This window comes from Rhamphochromis sp. 'chilingali' (genome assembly GCF_963969265.1).
Source record: "Rhamphochromis sp. 'chilingali' genome assembly, chromosome: 7".
NCBI classification, from domain to species: Eukaryota; Metazoa; Chordata; class Actinopteri; order Cichliformes; family Cichlidae; genus Rhamphochromis; species Rhamphochromis sp. 'chilingali'.
Genome location: NC_137934.1, coordinates 27,953,594 through 27,970,032, shown reverse-complemented (window position 1 = coordinate 27,970,032; position 16,439 = coordinate 27,953,594). Strand labels below are relative to the sequence as shown.

The 16,439-nt window shown below is 39.6% G+C and overlaps 1 protein-coding gene across 1 annotated transcript; it reads left to right on the top strand.

The window, feature by feature from the left end:
* Window positions 1-4,631: 4,631 nt before the first annotated feature.
* LOC308400271 (uncharacterized protein) lies at window positions 4,632-13,816 on the top strand. The gene is made up of 3 exons (XM_080887863.1): window positions 4,632-4,740; window positions 8,572-8,625; window positions 12,694-13,816. Exons 1-3 carry the CDS (start codon window positions 4,662-4,664, stop codon window positions 12,915-12,917), a joined length of 357 nt encoding a protein of 118 aa, XP_080743989.1. The 5' UTR covers window positions 4,632-4,661; the 3' UTR covers window positions 12,918-13,816.
* The last annotated feature ends 2,623 nt before the right edge of the window (window positions 13,817-16,439 follow it).

Sequence of the window (16,439 nt, the reverse complement as noted above, 5' to 3'; positions counted from 1 at the left end):
CTGACAAAGCTCCATACCAAAAAGTCTTTCATCCATGAAAAATTGTAACATTTTGAAACCATTATTACTTTGCCTAGTCCCAAAAAAACCCAAGCTGATCAGTTCAGGCTTCACCTATAAACGGGAAAACAAAAAAATTGGGTGACCAAACCCACTAAATTTGAACTTTACATTTTGATGTTAATTAATGTCCATGCAAGATTTTGCAACCAGTTAGTGACCATATTTGGCAGATAAGCTGAATGCACGGAGATGCATACAGTTATGATCAAAAGTTGCATACACAGATCAAGGGCATGAATATCATAAAGAATTTGGACTTTTAATCTTTTTTTTGTTTTGTTTTGTTTAATTGTTGTTGTTTTGTTTATTTCAGGATAGTCATTGTAAAGCATACACCTTTACTGACTTTAAAAAGCACAGACCGGGTGGTCAAGTCTGAATTTATTTTTGGATTTTTGCTAATCTGTACAGGGTCAAAATAATACATACATGCACTTAAATCTTTTAATAAGTAATTTTAATAATTGGTTCTACAGTATCTTTTACCAATGACTTTAATTTGTCATCAGTGAGCATCTTGGATTTACAGAAGTTGAGAAGTTCTCTTGTAGCAAAACAACAGCAGATTCAAAGGTCATTAGTTTAAACAACTGTTCATAAATATAAGTTATTCTGATGCGTACATTTAAAAGGTCTGAAAGAAGACCCAAACTGTCACCCTCAGATGAGAGTAAATTAGTTAAGACATCTCGGAACCACCCAGGAACCATCAATGCTCGAGACTGGCATGAATTGGAAACTGTTGGAAACCCAGTGTCACTGTCCACAGGGAGTTTTACTTTACTAAGACAGTGTACCACTGTACCAGTGGTAGAACAATTTGCTGTTGGCTTTGTTTCCCTTCCACCCGGACTCCTCTGTGCACAATATCTCTCTCTCTCTCTTTACCAGTCATAGTCCCTATGTACAGTCCCTACTCTTACATTGACATTCTTGCTTTTTCTTCTCTCTCGCTGCCTCCTAAACCACCTTCCCCCTTACCTCTTCTTTCACTTTCAGTCAACAGTATCACACTTTCCACCATATCCTGTTGGTCAATAGGGTCCAGTTTGGAAATCTCATTCTTAATTATCCGCAAGTTTGATTTGGCAAAGATCTTGTTAATGTCAGCTATCAAGTATGGTGGTGGTACTTTAATGCTCTGTGGCTGTCTTGCTGATATGATACTGAGAGATTGTGAATAGAATTTAATGAGGAAAGAAATGTTCAACTTCACCTCAAATCAACAGCTAAATAGTTAAAACCTGGACACATTTGTGTGTTCCACCAGGAAAATGATCCCAAACACAAATAGCTAGTTTTGGAATGGATGAAGCAGTCTAACACTAAACCTCTGGAATGGCCTTCTCGAAGCCCCAACTCAAACCCCATTGAAAATGTGTGCACTGCACTTAAAAGTAGCTAGTGATAGCAGTTACACTCTTAAGTGGATGAGAAAATGCAGTTTTTGTCACTTCCACATTGTTCATTGAGCCCTGGAGATGGCCAATAACAGCAGGAATCTAAGATAAAAATTTTTTTATCTTGTGTGATCTTGGTTCATGGTATTTTAAAATGCATCTTTGCTCTAGTTTTCTATTATTTTGTTATTATATTGACTTGCTTGATTCTACATTGCACACATCACATTTAAAAGCTTCACTACAGGCAAAGTTAAAAGAAAATGACCTACTTTCTGAGACTGATGATGCTTGATGTTAAAAATCTTAAAGGAAATGTCACGCTCATTTGTGACAGCTGAACCTTTGAAGGCCACAGTGGCTTCGTCAGTGCCTCACTGGACATCATGATTGATTTAAGGGTCAGTGAGTCCAATACATTTCATCTGAGCTGATCTCTGAAGAACTGATGTGATCTTAATTGAGTCTGTTACATCTTCCCAGGAAAAGAGAAGGAAGGGACAAATACACAGGCCTCAGAGGTATAAGGAACATCACAGAGATAATTGATGCTCACAGTATTACATTGTTCCCTTCTGGTTCCAAACAACAGCACTGTTGTTTGACTATATCCAATTTGTTAAAATGTTGCAGTAGCATGACAACTGATGTATTTGATACCTGTATGTATGTATGTAACTATTGTGATACACAATATATTATATAATTACAGGTACACAAAGTCATCAGCTTGGTCTAGAACAGATACAGAGGTATGATAACAAGGTTCTGCAACTCTGTTCATAGAAAAACCTTTCGTGGTTTAAATATGCCAGATCTTTTTAATAAAGTAGTTTTCCTGTACACCCCTGGACCGCTTTCAGCACATCTGCTTTTCTTTTTTTAGATCACTTCACAGAATTTCCACATGTACAGTTTCATCACAGGCCTTACACATGAGTAGATAGCAAAACATCAACCTCTATGTATGTCAGGTCAACCCTGCCTTCATGTCCAGAATGAACACTGGTGAATGCCAAACATGAGAACAGGAGTTTTCAGTGCTAGAGTCCATAGTGTTTAAGGCGGAAGACAGTGTTCAAGTTACAGATGCAGTTAGTGTCCTTTTTTTTAAAAAATTTTTTGCATTATACCAGCTCAGGGTGCCAGTGCTGACTTTTCACTGTCTCTGTGTGAGGAAGAACTTTGCAGCAAACAAATCATGGTGTGATATAGGCTATGATGCCATAGTGCCTTTATAAACCAGCAAGTTGTCAGGGGTACAGGAGAAGGTCCCACCATGTAAATTTCTGTTGCACTGATGTGACACAATTTGGGGGAGCAGCGGGGCACATAGTTGGATTAAATTTGGATACTAAGTGAAGAAATAGTTAGTAACTTCAGTAATGTTCAATGAATCTACTTCAGTTCCTCTAGTGAATGATTAAGTTTTTTAGTTTGTATTATAGCGCATCCTCCACTCACTCTGAAAATAGTGCATTATTTCTGGGAATGTATTTCTCTCTTCCTGAATGGGAATGACAGTATCTGCATCACTGGAGTGTTATCATTCTTGAACTTCTCTACATTTGCTACTGGTCATAGGCAGTATATTGTTATAGACTTACATGCTATCTGTCCTAAATAAACTTTAATACGATTTACAAAGGCTTTAATGACACCCTAACTTTCCCTGTGCCACCATGTTTTAATTTTGTGTGAAATGTTTCCTACTTTTTTGAATAGACTGCAATCAAATTTAGTCCAGATTTGCATTTTGCTATCACAATGACTTGTAATCAACCCCATATCAATCGGAAGTATTGTTAAATGCTTTCATTTAGGGTATAAGCAGATCAAGTATATTTTCATTTGCCCTAACTCTCCTGTCTTTAATCAGTAAATATTAATATGCTAACAAGCTAAATATAGATGGTGAACATAATTCCTGTCTCCCACTTCCATCTCATGTAAATTAATATGACTTAAACTAATTTGACAACAAATCCTTCATCCTCAAAGCAAAGATAGACCATGTTTATTGTTTCTGGTTGCTATCTACCGTGAATGGTAATACCGGTACAATGGTAGTTAATCATCCACTTGCCCAGGGGCTATACAAGCCCCTTTTCTTCTTTCTGAAATAAGAAATACATGAAGGAATAGTTCTCACATCTTACTAACATCAGCAGTTATCACTGGATTTGTTGAATACTGAGTTAAACCTAGTAGTGAACAAAGATCTGAAACGCCAGATTGAGGAAGAATAAGGAAACTGGTATGAACTTACTTCTAGTTGTGGCTTCTGTAGAGAATCGCTCCATCCGGAGTCTGGAGGAAGAACGGACAAGTGCTCTGACACCAGCCGTAGGGCTACTGTTTATTTCAGATCCGAGAGAGGTGAAGAAGTGTCCTGCTGGCACCGTGCAGTCGTCCTTGCCGTACATAACGCAGGTGCAGGACGGGCTTTTAGTGTGTAACTGTCACCATCTGCGCACGTGAGAGGCACAGGGACGTGGATTGCTGACTGCGGACACTCTCTGTTCCTTTACTTGACGATGACTCTGCAGGCTGGTGCGCTCTGCTACTGCACTCTTTTTGTTTTACTTTAGCAAATAAACCAAAGATCGAATGCACTAAATTCCTTCTTTCGTGCGTAATAGCCGCGCGGTAAGGCTACGGTGACGCGTTTTGCCTTTCATCATTGAGAGCGGGGCAAGTTTTCAAAGGCACCGATGAGCTACTGTCGGAGTGAGACTTTGGCATCTGAGGGTACCTGTTGGAATTAAAAAAATATATATACAAACGTTACTTTAAAGGGAAACTGGATCGGTCCGTGTTCAGTGGATTTTTTGCGCCTTGGTGACCCTCTTGTGGTGTGGTATGACGGTGGAAACGATGTTTTCATGCAATACGAGTGCCATAAAGGACTGGAGCTACTTTCTGTCTCAGATATTGCCTTTGATGAATAAAACTACAGCCTCCGCTTTGTCGATGGTCAACATCGACAAGGCGGAGGCTGTGACGACCACTGTGGTGACATCCTTGCAGCCGGACGGCGCCATGAGCGCGAGTAATCCCCCTATCGACTCCAACCATACCTCGGGCATGGAGCACGTCTTTCAGTACTCGTACTCGGAGAGTGACCTGCTGTACACGGACTATCGGACACCGGAGAGAGATCCCATGCCTCTTCCCAAAGCGGTGCTCTATCTGGTCATGGCAGCGCTGGTAGTAGTGGCAGTGGCGTATGCGATAGTTGGACACCTGGTCAAAGATGTGGTGAATGACTTCGTCGGTATGTGGCACCTACTGTGCTTATATGTGTGTGTTGAGTGTACATTCAGTGCCAATGGGTTTACTATAAAGAGCGTAAAGCATGGAAAGGTGGTAAAAACGTTCATGTGTAATATCATTAGGGGAGACCGGGGATAGTTGTAACATTTTTCACATTTCTGTCTGTAAATTGGAGCTCTTTTAAGGTAGTGGATTCAAAATGTAATGCAAAGTATTTACATGTCTCTGCTATTAAATAGTGCAGCTATTTTCTCTGCAGCACAATTACCCATTGCATGGTATGGCCTCAAACACAAAGAGTGAAATGTTACAATTAACCCCATAGTCTGGGTTAGTTGTAACATATCCTGGGGTGAAATCTAACACAATGAAATAAGGGTACTGACAAAATATTAACATGTAATCTTTGTTTATTCAACACATGAATGCACTTACATCCATTTATGTAGCTGTGTGTGTGTGTGTGTGTGTGTGTGTGTGTGTGTGTGTGTGTGTGTGTGTGTGTGTGTGTGACAGAATGCAGAAATCTAACTTTGAACATATTCCAACCCCCCAAAGAAGACAAATTATAAAATTTTCTGAAACTGAATATTTCATTAATTTTGGTTGGTCTTCCTTGAGTTTGGCCTCATTGGCTCAGTGGGCATTATAACCTACAACTCTTGCACCAATTTTGAACATAACAATGAAGCTGAAAAAATGTAGTTGTTCACCAGCATCGCAATCCCATTACTTTTTATCATGGCTTACCTTGGTGTGGTTTGCAGAGTGCTTCAGAAAGATGAGGAAATCTGTTTCTTGCACCCATCCTGACTTATTTCCACTACCAGTACTTCCTACTGGTCCATCTCTGACACAGAGGTCTGCATAATGTATGTGTGGGAACACAAACAGTGAAGTAATTGTGTTGCCAATGGCATTAACCGCATATACAAATGCGACCAGTGAACCTCTCTCTGCTGATGTCGTTGCCCCAACTTGTTTAATATAAGTTAAAGTAATAGTGTGGTAAGTTTTAACATCTGCATTATTGTTACAACTGACCCAGACTGTTGCTGTTACAACTGACCCAGACTCCTATAGCCATGAACTAGCTAACATTACAGCCAACGGCTAAAACACTAGCACTAAAGACTTACACAGAATATATCCCCATAGACATACAAATAACATAATTTGAGTTTGATGAGTTTAGCTGCAAAGCAGATAATGCTATTAGAAATTGAAATAAAGTAGAAAAACTTACTTTTTGGCATACAAATTACTTTTTTTCGTGTTAAATTGTCTGTGTTTGACGAAATGTGCTGATTTTTCACATGTGATAGCAGAACTCAGTTGGGCATACACAGGATGAGTCACATCATTTGAAACTTATCCCTGATTGGAGAAATTGGAAGTGTTACAACTGACCCACGTTACAACTATCCCCGGTCTCCCCTACATGAATTTGTAAAAATAAATAAGTAAATAAATAAATAAGTGAGACTAAATTATCTCTAAATGTCAGTAAGACCACTAGAAGCCTTAAAGGACTGTCCCTTGAGCCCCCTTTGAGAGTCACTTTTCCTTATTCTAGAAGAACTGCTGCTTGAAAGTGACACAGCAGCGCAGAAGAATCAAAATATCTTAAGGAATGCATGAAGGAAGTGACTTGGGGACTACCTGAAATAGCAAAAGCAACATTGTTTATTAAAGGAATATCTACAGGAGCTTTAGTGAGAGCACCCCCCGACACACACACACACACACACACACACACACACACACACACACACACACACACACACACACACACACACACACACACACACACCCCAACCCCCCAAAAACAAAAAATCCTAAATGATTGTAATGCAGATGTACAGTAGCTCTGCTCTCCTAGCCATTGACCTTGTGGAGGACAAACCACTGTCTGACAACTCAAAGCTGCTGTTTTTTTGTTTTTTTTTTCTATTTTTGAGGAGCTTCCTGTGACTGATACATAATATATGAAAGAATGAAACAATGAGTCTATTTTTAGGGCACAGACACTCAGTGCTGTCTTGATCTGATAGTCAGCTTCTTCCATTAAATTGTTTAAAGAAAAATGCACTTAGTAACTAAGTGATCAGGACAGAGGAGGATATTAATCAAGCAGCAATAGGGGGCCCTAAGGGGAGTATAAAACACACACACACGCACACACAAGTGTGTGTGTGTGTATATATATATATATATATATATATATATATAAAAACACCCAGCACGCCCCTGCGGGCGGTTTATCCTTCAAGCTCGGGTCCTCTGCCAGAGGCCTGGGAGCTTGAGGGTCCTGCGCAGTATCTTAGCTGTTCCCAGGACTGCGCTCTTCTGGACAGAGATCTCCGATGTTGTTCCCGGGATCTGCTGGAGCCACTCGCCTAGCTTGGGAGTCACCGCACCTAGTGCTCCGATTACCACGGGGACCACCGTTACCTTAACCCTCCACATCCTCTCGAGCTCTTCTCTGAGCCCTTGGTATTTCTCCAGCTTCTCGTGTTCCTTCTTCCTGATATTGCTGTCATTCGGAACCGCTACATCGATCACTACGGCCGTCTTCTTCTGTTTGTCTACCACCACTATGTCCGGTTGGTTAGCCACCACCATTTTGTCCGTCTGTATCTGGAAGTCCCACAGGATCTTAGCTCGGTCATTCTCCACCACCCTTGGGGGCATCTCCCATTTTGACCTCGGGACTTCCAGGTTATACTCGGCACAGATGTTCCTGTACACTATGCCGGCCACTTGGTTATGGCGTTCCATGTATGCCTTGCCTGCTAGCATCTTGCACCCTGCTGTTATGTGCTGGATTGTCTCTGGGGCATCTTTACACAGCCTGCACCTGGGGTCTTGCCTGGTGTGATAGACCCCAGCCTCTATGGATCTTGTGCTCAGAGCTTGTTCTTGTGCTGCCATGATTAGTGCCTCTGTGCTGTCTTTTCAGTCTAGCCACTGGTAGGATTTCTGGATATCAGCCACCTCCTCTATCTGCCGGTGGTACATACCGTGCAGGGGCCTGTCCTTCCATGATGACATATATATATATATTTGGCCTGGGTATGTATGGCTAGTGAAGCTGAACTCAGCTTCCAAAAAAATCTGAATAATCACAGTTAATTCATGATTTAATGTCTGTGTACAGTTCCTAGGGCCAGATAGTTTGGGTAGCTTTATTTCCATTAACTAATGAAGTCATAATTTAAAAACAGCATATAAAAATTATTTATGATATAATCTGGATATTATTTCTTTCATAATCTGAATGCTAACATAATTATAATATTAACAATAATATGTATCGAAAACCTTTGACTTTTGGGTTAAGCGTGTATGCTTAATTTCTTTCATTAATATGGTAATATTTCTTCTAGAAAAATGAGCACAACTACTCTTTTCTTCTGATAATTTGTCTTGCTGTAAGGAAAATAGTTTGCAAATGTATATTAAATTCATATCTATACACTATAGCTATCACTTTCTTTTGTCACAACACAAAACATGCATCACCATATATTACTATTTTTATGTACTTTTTGTTCTGGTATTTCCCATCACAAATAAAACAGGTATTATTCAACATTTATCACTTTTTTCTTTGCATCCTTTGTATGCATTTTAAGTGTCACGAATTATACTCAGTAGTACAGCAGAACTGTACTGGTCTTCAGCACCACAGTGGCCATGTTGGTGTGTTTTCATTACCTTTTATTATACCTGTTGTGTTCATATGATTTCTGTCTTTATCATTTCATAACACTCAGAAGGTAGTGTGCGCCAAATCTTACACATTTGTTCTGTTGCTCACTGTTTGCAGGTGGAGGCAGGTCGATTGTTGGGGAAGGTGACGGTACAGACACCAGTGAACCAGGTAAAAAAAATGTCCACATGGGTCACACGCTGCAGCACTTAGATTTGCCACAGAGACACGCTGCCCCTCCTCTCTGTCTCCTTCACCTCACCTGAACTGTTCACCTTCACATGAACATTCAAACTGACACACATGCACTAACACAAACAGAGTGTTTGGCCTCCTGGGTATTTTGCTGAGGTGTAAATGTGGAGAATCTGTGTTGTGCAGACATTTTCCTTCTCACCACAGGAAGGTTAAAAAGACTACAAAGCCTCACAGATGCTCTCAAATTTGTCCCATTTCACATCAAGCCCATCATAGCATGCAATTACCTGTTCCACGGACAGCACAGCTCTTGTCCAGAGTCAAGGAGGAATGTCAAATTTGTTCTCTTTTTTTTTTTAACTAAAGCTCCAGATTTGCAAATTTGCCTGGAGAAGCGCACATTTTAAATGCTTTTTCATATTAGTATGGTAGAGTCCAGCTTGGTAAAAAAAAAGAAGAAGAGTCTTTTATGCTTTTGTAGCTAGCAGAGGCAGTGATACCTGCTCTCCATCGGTAAAGTTCATGTATTACTCTGCGTATTTAGTTTCAGAATGGTGTTTCAAATTGTAAATTGTTAAATGTGTTCTTCATTAAGCACATGGCTTTACCCCTGACTTCAGTAAATAAGTACTTAGCTGTCAATCTCTTGTTAAAAACTCGTCGTTGTGCATCAGTCTTACTTTTTTTAATATGACATCTTTTGGTGCTAGCAAGCACACCAGCACCAAAAAAAATAAAAAATGGTGGGTTAGTGATATTGGGCTAGCTAATATAAAATGTGTGCTACCTGGTGGCTAGCTAAAGAACATAAAAACAGCTACAGAGCATAAAAACAATTCAGGAATTGAATTGAAAAATTGAATTGAAAATTCAAATTTAACGGGAACATTTAGGATGAGCGTTAAATTGCTCTCAAAAAAAGTGCATATTGAGGGTCATGAGCAGAGATAAACACCATCATATAAGATAAGCATTAAGAAGCCTACAAAAACACACTAGAATTTAATCAAGAGAACATTTAAGATGCTGTGGGGTTTGGATTACTCACTATGAAAAAGATTTAATCCTTAGTTTAATGACTACACTAAAATCTTAGTCAAGCTGACAGACTCTTTTCTGAAGTGTTCAAATATTTGCTGTTATGCTATGAGCTGTAGTGTACACTATGGGTTTTTATTCAATCTTTGCTTAAAGACATGCTGCACACAAATTTTGATTGTGAAGTCACATTCTTACTGACTAGTGACTTGTGATTGATACCAGGTTAGTCAATGAGCTACAGATATTTCTCCATGGTATGACCAAGATTTATAAAACATATTTAATGTTTTATTCAGAATGCCCCAAAATTCACCATGTGGTGGTTTTAGGATAAAATGAAGGTTTAAAGCACTCCTGCTTGTGACTTTATTTTTCTGACCTGGAAGCTACGTCCATATTTTATACCGTCTCTGGTTCACTTTTGAGAATTCAAATACATTTCACTTACTTTGTCAGGTTTTAGTTGTCTGACATTTCAGCAGTTAATAGTACATAGTATGATGGGTTAAATTTGCATTTTCAAATTACAAACAAAAGTAACCCATTAAATAAAAGTTTTCCAATAAAAGACTTTTTAATGGAAAATGCATCAAAATAGTAAAGGTCTTGTTGAATTTCAATATATAATCAAGATAATATTTACAAGGCCAAAAGGTCTTTTTTTTTTCTACAAGTCTCACACAACTTGATTCACAAGCTTGAACACGACAACTCAATAAAGAGAGGGAAATGTCTTAAAAATATGAAATAAATATTTCCTCTCCTGTGATAAAACTTGTCTCTAGAGCTCCATCAGTCGAGATTTGACTCAAAGAAACATACTTTACAGTATCTGTATTCCTCTTCTCAGGTTCATGACACTCTGAAGTCTCCTTTCTACAGTTCCACATCTCTGCTCAGCTGGGATTTAAAGTGATGATGTATATCATGCTAAAACACTTTTATCTAACCACATATTGCGATGGATGCAGGATGGAGGTTTCAGTATCATTTGTGCAAATTCTTTGACATATGAATAGGAGGAGCTGGGGATAGATCCACTGACCTGATTGGTAGATGACCCACTCTACCACCTGGTCCACAGCTACCCTGCTGGCTGCTAAAAATGCAGGGCTTCCAAATAACACCTAAACTGCATCAGTTCAAAAATAGGCTTAGAATTTATTGATGATCAGATCAGATGAATCTAAATGTGAATTTTTAGTGTAGCATGCTGTTGGCTCACTTTCAGTTTTTCTCTGTCACTTTGCAGCAGAGTCTGAAATGCATGATTTAACAGGGGAATCTATGGGTCTGAGGAATCCCGCCCTGCCTTCTTTCTGTTCCTCACACTCACGACTGTCAGCTATAATCTCAGATCCTAATCTGACAGAACAATGATTGATGGGTTCCAATTCAAAAAGGCTCCACCACACATGATGGGGCTGCTGTGCAGTAGACATCTACCCCCAGAAACAATTTTATGGTGCTTTGCCTCTAATGGAATTACAGAGGCTGAACCCATCACGACTTTTTGTTAGATGAAGTTTACAGCCTTGTTCAGTGCACATTATAAATGCTCAGCATGCTTGTTTTTGCCCCGTTGCAGAATGTATGGGTCTGCAGTTTATGCTTCCCTTCCACAAAGCATCATCTGTGATGGTTTATCATAAACTAACCATGGCATGAAAAGTGCTTATTAGCTTCACTTACATGGAGAGTTCAAGTTTCACACCTCTTCCTGTGAAATTCCTGAAATTGGGTTTTGAAATTACAATAATAAACACAGCTGTATTTCCAGGATTATTTAAGTGGGATGACATACAGCAAGCCGTGGGGAGGGGATAGCAATTTGAGGTTGGAATTTGGGGATGGGTCGAGGAAATAAACTACCTAAAAAATGAAAATGAAAGACCTTGTGAGTTTTTATTGTTAACATTGAAGTGTCAGATTGAATAAACTCACCTTGAAGGGTAAAGGACTTAAGGAATGGTAGGTGGTTAGGCATAAGAGTGGGAATTATTTAACACTTAGCTTAGGAAAATTATTATGATATTATGTTGATTAATATATTCTAATTACATCCAAGAAAGTTTGTGTAAGGGTCTGTAAAAAACAACCATTGATATAAAGTATACCCGATGCATCTGTGGCTTGTAGAACCACCTTTAGCAATATTAACTTCCATCTCTCACATCATTGTAGGGGAATTTTGGTCTGCTCTTCTTCACAGCGTTGCTTCACTTCGTTGAGCTTGTTTTTACACGACTCTCTTGAGGTCCCACCTCTTTCTGTCCCTTTTCTTTATCTTTTCCTCTTATTCCTTCTCTTTTTTGCCTCCCCTTTCTTTTTCTAACCTGTCACTTCTCCCCATTTGCTCCAACCTTGTATGACGCCACAGATACTAATGTGAATAATAAAAGAAAGAGAAAAGGGAAAAGACTTAGAAGAGAAGCCTGTAGAGAGCCTATAGACCTCCTCTTGGCAAAGCAAATGTGTATGCCACAGCAGGCCATTAAGACCATGATTCTGCTTGCTAAAACTGCCAGACATAAGAGGTTTATTAAAACAAACAAAGAAAAAAACAGAGAATATGTTTATATTGAAAGGTTAGTATACATTTTTTAACTGAGTATTTATCTTTTATTTGTATTTAGTTAATTGCAATTCTGAGCTTTTTTTTGGCTTGCAAAGAGATTATATTCGGGAACTGGGTATATTTTTTAGATTCTCTTACTGTGTGCTCAATTAATTCATGGATCTTCCAGGAATAGTGGTGATTGAAGGGATTGTTCAGTAGGCGGTGGTTTTGCATGTGAACATTATCTTCTTCGGGGAATGTTAGGTCAGTAGCCTAAGTGACAGTATGACGTACTAACAAGTACAAGTGAGCCAATTTGAAAAATGCTGAAAATATTACCTGAAGTTAGATCAGTAAGATCCCTAATCCTTCCTTGTAGTACAGGTATCTGCTTTGAACTGATGCCTATCAAAGCAACACTATGACTGTCTCTATTTCAGACTGGGTGTTTGGCTCTCGCCGTGCTGCCAACCGCAACAAGACCGAGGTTAACTCAATCACCAACACCATGAATGAGATGAGTGAGAGGCCCCCGCTGGTGGAAATGAGCTACATATCCCTGAACCACACCAACCATCTGAGCTCCAACAGACAGGAGGAGGTAGTGGTCACCATAGATGAAACACTACAGCAGCAACCTCCAAACACTCCCTCTGGGACTTAACTGCAACCTTCTGATCTTCACTGAGAGAAATCAAGCAGCATCTTTGCTTGCTTTTTGTGTTAAAGTGGATTTACAAGTCTGACACAAATGGAAGCTTTATCCACTGTTTCTTCACCTGCAGGTGGCTGTGTAATGTTGGGCCAGAAGGTACTTGGAGGCATGAGATGCTGATGTTTGTATGTGACTTGATTCTTTTTGGCTGAAATGACAGATGAGGGCAGCTACAGCTTGTTTGGACAAGCAGCCGGAGAGACAACTGTTATTTTTTCATGCTTAGTCCTCATCGTGCCAACCCTTTTATTTCTCTAAGTTACCCCTCATCCATTTAAAATGAAAACACCAATGCAAACAATATTTAATCGCTCTAGATATACAACACATGGTGGTCAGTGCTTATTGTAACATTTCTGATAGCAAAGTGAAAAACTTCACCCTCATGAGAACAGTTAGATTAACACTTTTGTCATTTTCGCTGAGGCTGCGAGATGAGGTTTTGCATAATCTATATAAATTTGTATCTCTTTCTATATGATGATACTGTAATTACCAAAGGCAAGTCTATCCCTAAAGATTAAATAAAATCATTTGGTAGTTTCATGGTATTAGCTTGATGTAAGAGGAAACAAGTGCTAAGTCACCTTCAAGAGCTCTGATTATACCTGCTGTCAACTCTCAAAAAATGTGCATTGCTTTTAATGTCATTATTGGTTACATGTCACATGGAATGGCTTTTGTCAAAGCCTTTGTTTACCTTTATTACCTCACTGTTAAGGGCTACATACTGCTGCTGATGACACTGCTCACAGACACAAATAATGGGGCTTATTTCTCCTTTGCATGTGGTCCTTATCCTCTGCACACATGGATCTACTATAAACAGTATCTTTGAAGGGTCTGTTCTACCTGAAAGTACTGATGTTAGAACTCCAATTTTCTCTCTCATTTATAATAGGTTTGAATAAAAGGTTCGAGGAACAGGCGTCTGGTTCACATCAACAAGATCTTAGTTTGTCCCTTCCCCAATCTGCAAGACTTTTTTTTTAAGAGTCTTGTTCCTCAAATATGTTAATCACACTGATCTGTGAGTGTAAAAGTGGAAAACAGTCTGCAAAAGAAAGCAATAAAGCAAACAAACAAATAAAAACCCATGCTCTTTCATTTTTTACCATGCTGTTAATCGCTGTATTCCTTTCGGATCATTGAATAAATACTCATTGGTAAAAGTATTTGTTTTGGGTTTTGTGCTTCTTTAATATTTAATATTTAAGATAATAAAAAAATCTTTTTGTTATATAACAAAGACAAGTATCATATTATGAGTGAACATCCATATACATGCACTCATACAGTGGGGCAAAAAAGTATTTAGTCAGCCACCGATTGTGCAAGTTCCCCCACTTAAAATGATGACAGAGGTCAGTAATTTGCACCAGAGGTACACTTCAACTGTGAGAGACAGAATGTGAAAGAAAAATCCATGAATTCACATGGTAGGATTTATAAAGAATTTATTCGTAAATCAGGGTGGAAAATAAGTATTTGGTCACCTCAAACAAGGAAAATCTCTGGCTCTCACAGACCTGTAACGTCTTCTGTAAGAAGCTTTTCTGTCCCCACTCGTTACCTGTATGAATGGCACCTGTTTGAACTCCTCATCTGTATAAAAGACACCTGTCCACAGCCTCAAACAGTCAGACTCCAAACTCCGCCATGGCCAAGACCAAAGAGCTTTCGAAGGACACCAGGAAAAGTATTGTAGACCTGCACCAGACTGGGAAGAGTGAATCTACAATAGGCAAGCAGCTTGGTGTGAAAAAATCAACTGTGGGAGCAATCATCAGAAAATGGAAGACATACAAGACCACTGATAATCTCCCTCGATCTGGGGCTCCACGCAAGATCTCAACCCGTGGGGTCAAAATGATCATGAGAACGGTGAGCAAAGATCCCAGAACCACACGGGGGGACCTGGTGAATGACCTGCAGAGAGCTGGGACCAAAGTAACAAAGGTCACCGTCAGTAACACACTACAACAGCAGGGAATCAAATCCCGCAGTGCCAGACGTGTTCCGCTGCTGAAGCCAGTGCATGTCCAGGCCCGTCTGAAGTTTGCCAGAGAGCACATGGATGATACAGCAGAGGATTGGGAGAATGTCATGTGGTCAGATGAAACCAAAGTAGAACTTTTTGGTATAAACTCAACTCGTCGTGTTTGGAGGAAGAAGAATACTGAGTTGCATCCCAAGAACACCATACCTACTGTGAAGCATGGGGGTGGAAACATCATGCTATGGGGCTGTTTTCCTGCCAAGGGGACAGGACGACTGATCCGTGTTAAGGACAGAATGAATGGGGCCATGTATCGTGAGATTTTGAGCCAAAACCTCCTTCCATCAGTGAGAACTTTGAAGATGAAACGAGGCTGGGTCTTCCAACATGACAATGATCCAAAACACACCGCCCGGGCAACAAAGGAGTGGCTCCGTAAGAAGCATTTGAAAGTCCTGGAGTGGCCTAGCCAGTCTCCAGACCTCAACCCCATAGAAAATCTGTGGCGGGAGTTGAAAGTCCGTGTTGCTTGGCAACAGCCCCAAAACATCACTGCTCTCGAGAAGATCTGCATGGAGGAATGGGCCAAAATACCAGCTACTGTGTGTGCAAACCTGGTAAAGACCTATAGTAAACGTTTGACCTCTGTTATTGCCAACAAAGGTTATGTTGCAAAGTATTGAGTTGTATTTTTGTTATTGACCAAATACTTATTTTCCACCCTGATTTACGAATAAATTCTTTACAAATCCTACCATGTGGATTCATGGATTTTTTTTTCACATTCTGTCTCTCACAGTTGAAGTGTACCTCTGGTGCAAATTACTGACCTCTGTCATCATTTTAGGTGGGGGAACTTGCACTATCTATCTATCTATCTATCTATCTATCTATCTATCTATCTATCTATCTATCTATCTATCTATCTATCTATCTATCTATCTATCTATCTATCTATCTATCTATCTATCTATCTATCTATCTATCTATCTATCTATCTATCTATCTATCTATCTATCTATCTACATACATATACATGCGTGTGGAGTTTATATAAGCAGCTGACCGTGCTGCTTATATCAGCAGCCTGCTAATTGCTGCTACATATTCTGTTGCTCATGTTATACCTGAAATAAATAAACACCTGATAGAAAATCAGTGTCTCTTTATTGTATTATTTAAATTCACACATTTATTGCTAGACAAGATTAAAAAAAATCTTCCTCTTAAAGAAGCTAATTATTTGATCTGATTTGACAGCTCACACATCACAGACTACCCCGGTCTGAATTTTTCATCACCCCAAAGCACCTTCTAAGTTTGAAGTATTACAGTCTTCATGTGTGCAGAGGACAATCCAGCTTTGTACTCATAATGCTGCTGAGTGTAGCTGTTGTCAGGGGCCACCCCCATTAAAAGACTGGATGACACGCAAGCTAATGAAAGGGCAGCAAGGCCTGTCAGGCACCCTG

What these genes read in the sequence shown, in the direction of transcription:
- LOC308400271 (XM_080887863.1), top strand. Translation starts at nt 4,662, where the DNA reads ATGGCAGCGCTGGTAGTAGTGGCAGTGGCGTATGCGATAGTTGGACAC. An exon ending in TGTGGTGAATGACTTCGTCG is followed by an intron (nt 4,741 to 8,571) that starts GTATGTGGCACC and finishes CACTGTTTGCAG; the next exon opens with GTGGAGGCAGGTCGATTGTT. An exon ending in TACAGACACCAGTGAACCAG is followed by an intron (nt 8,626 to 12,693) that starts GTAAAAAAAATG and finishes TCTCTATTTCAG; the next exon opens with ACTGGGTGTTTGGCTCTCGC.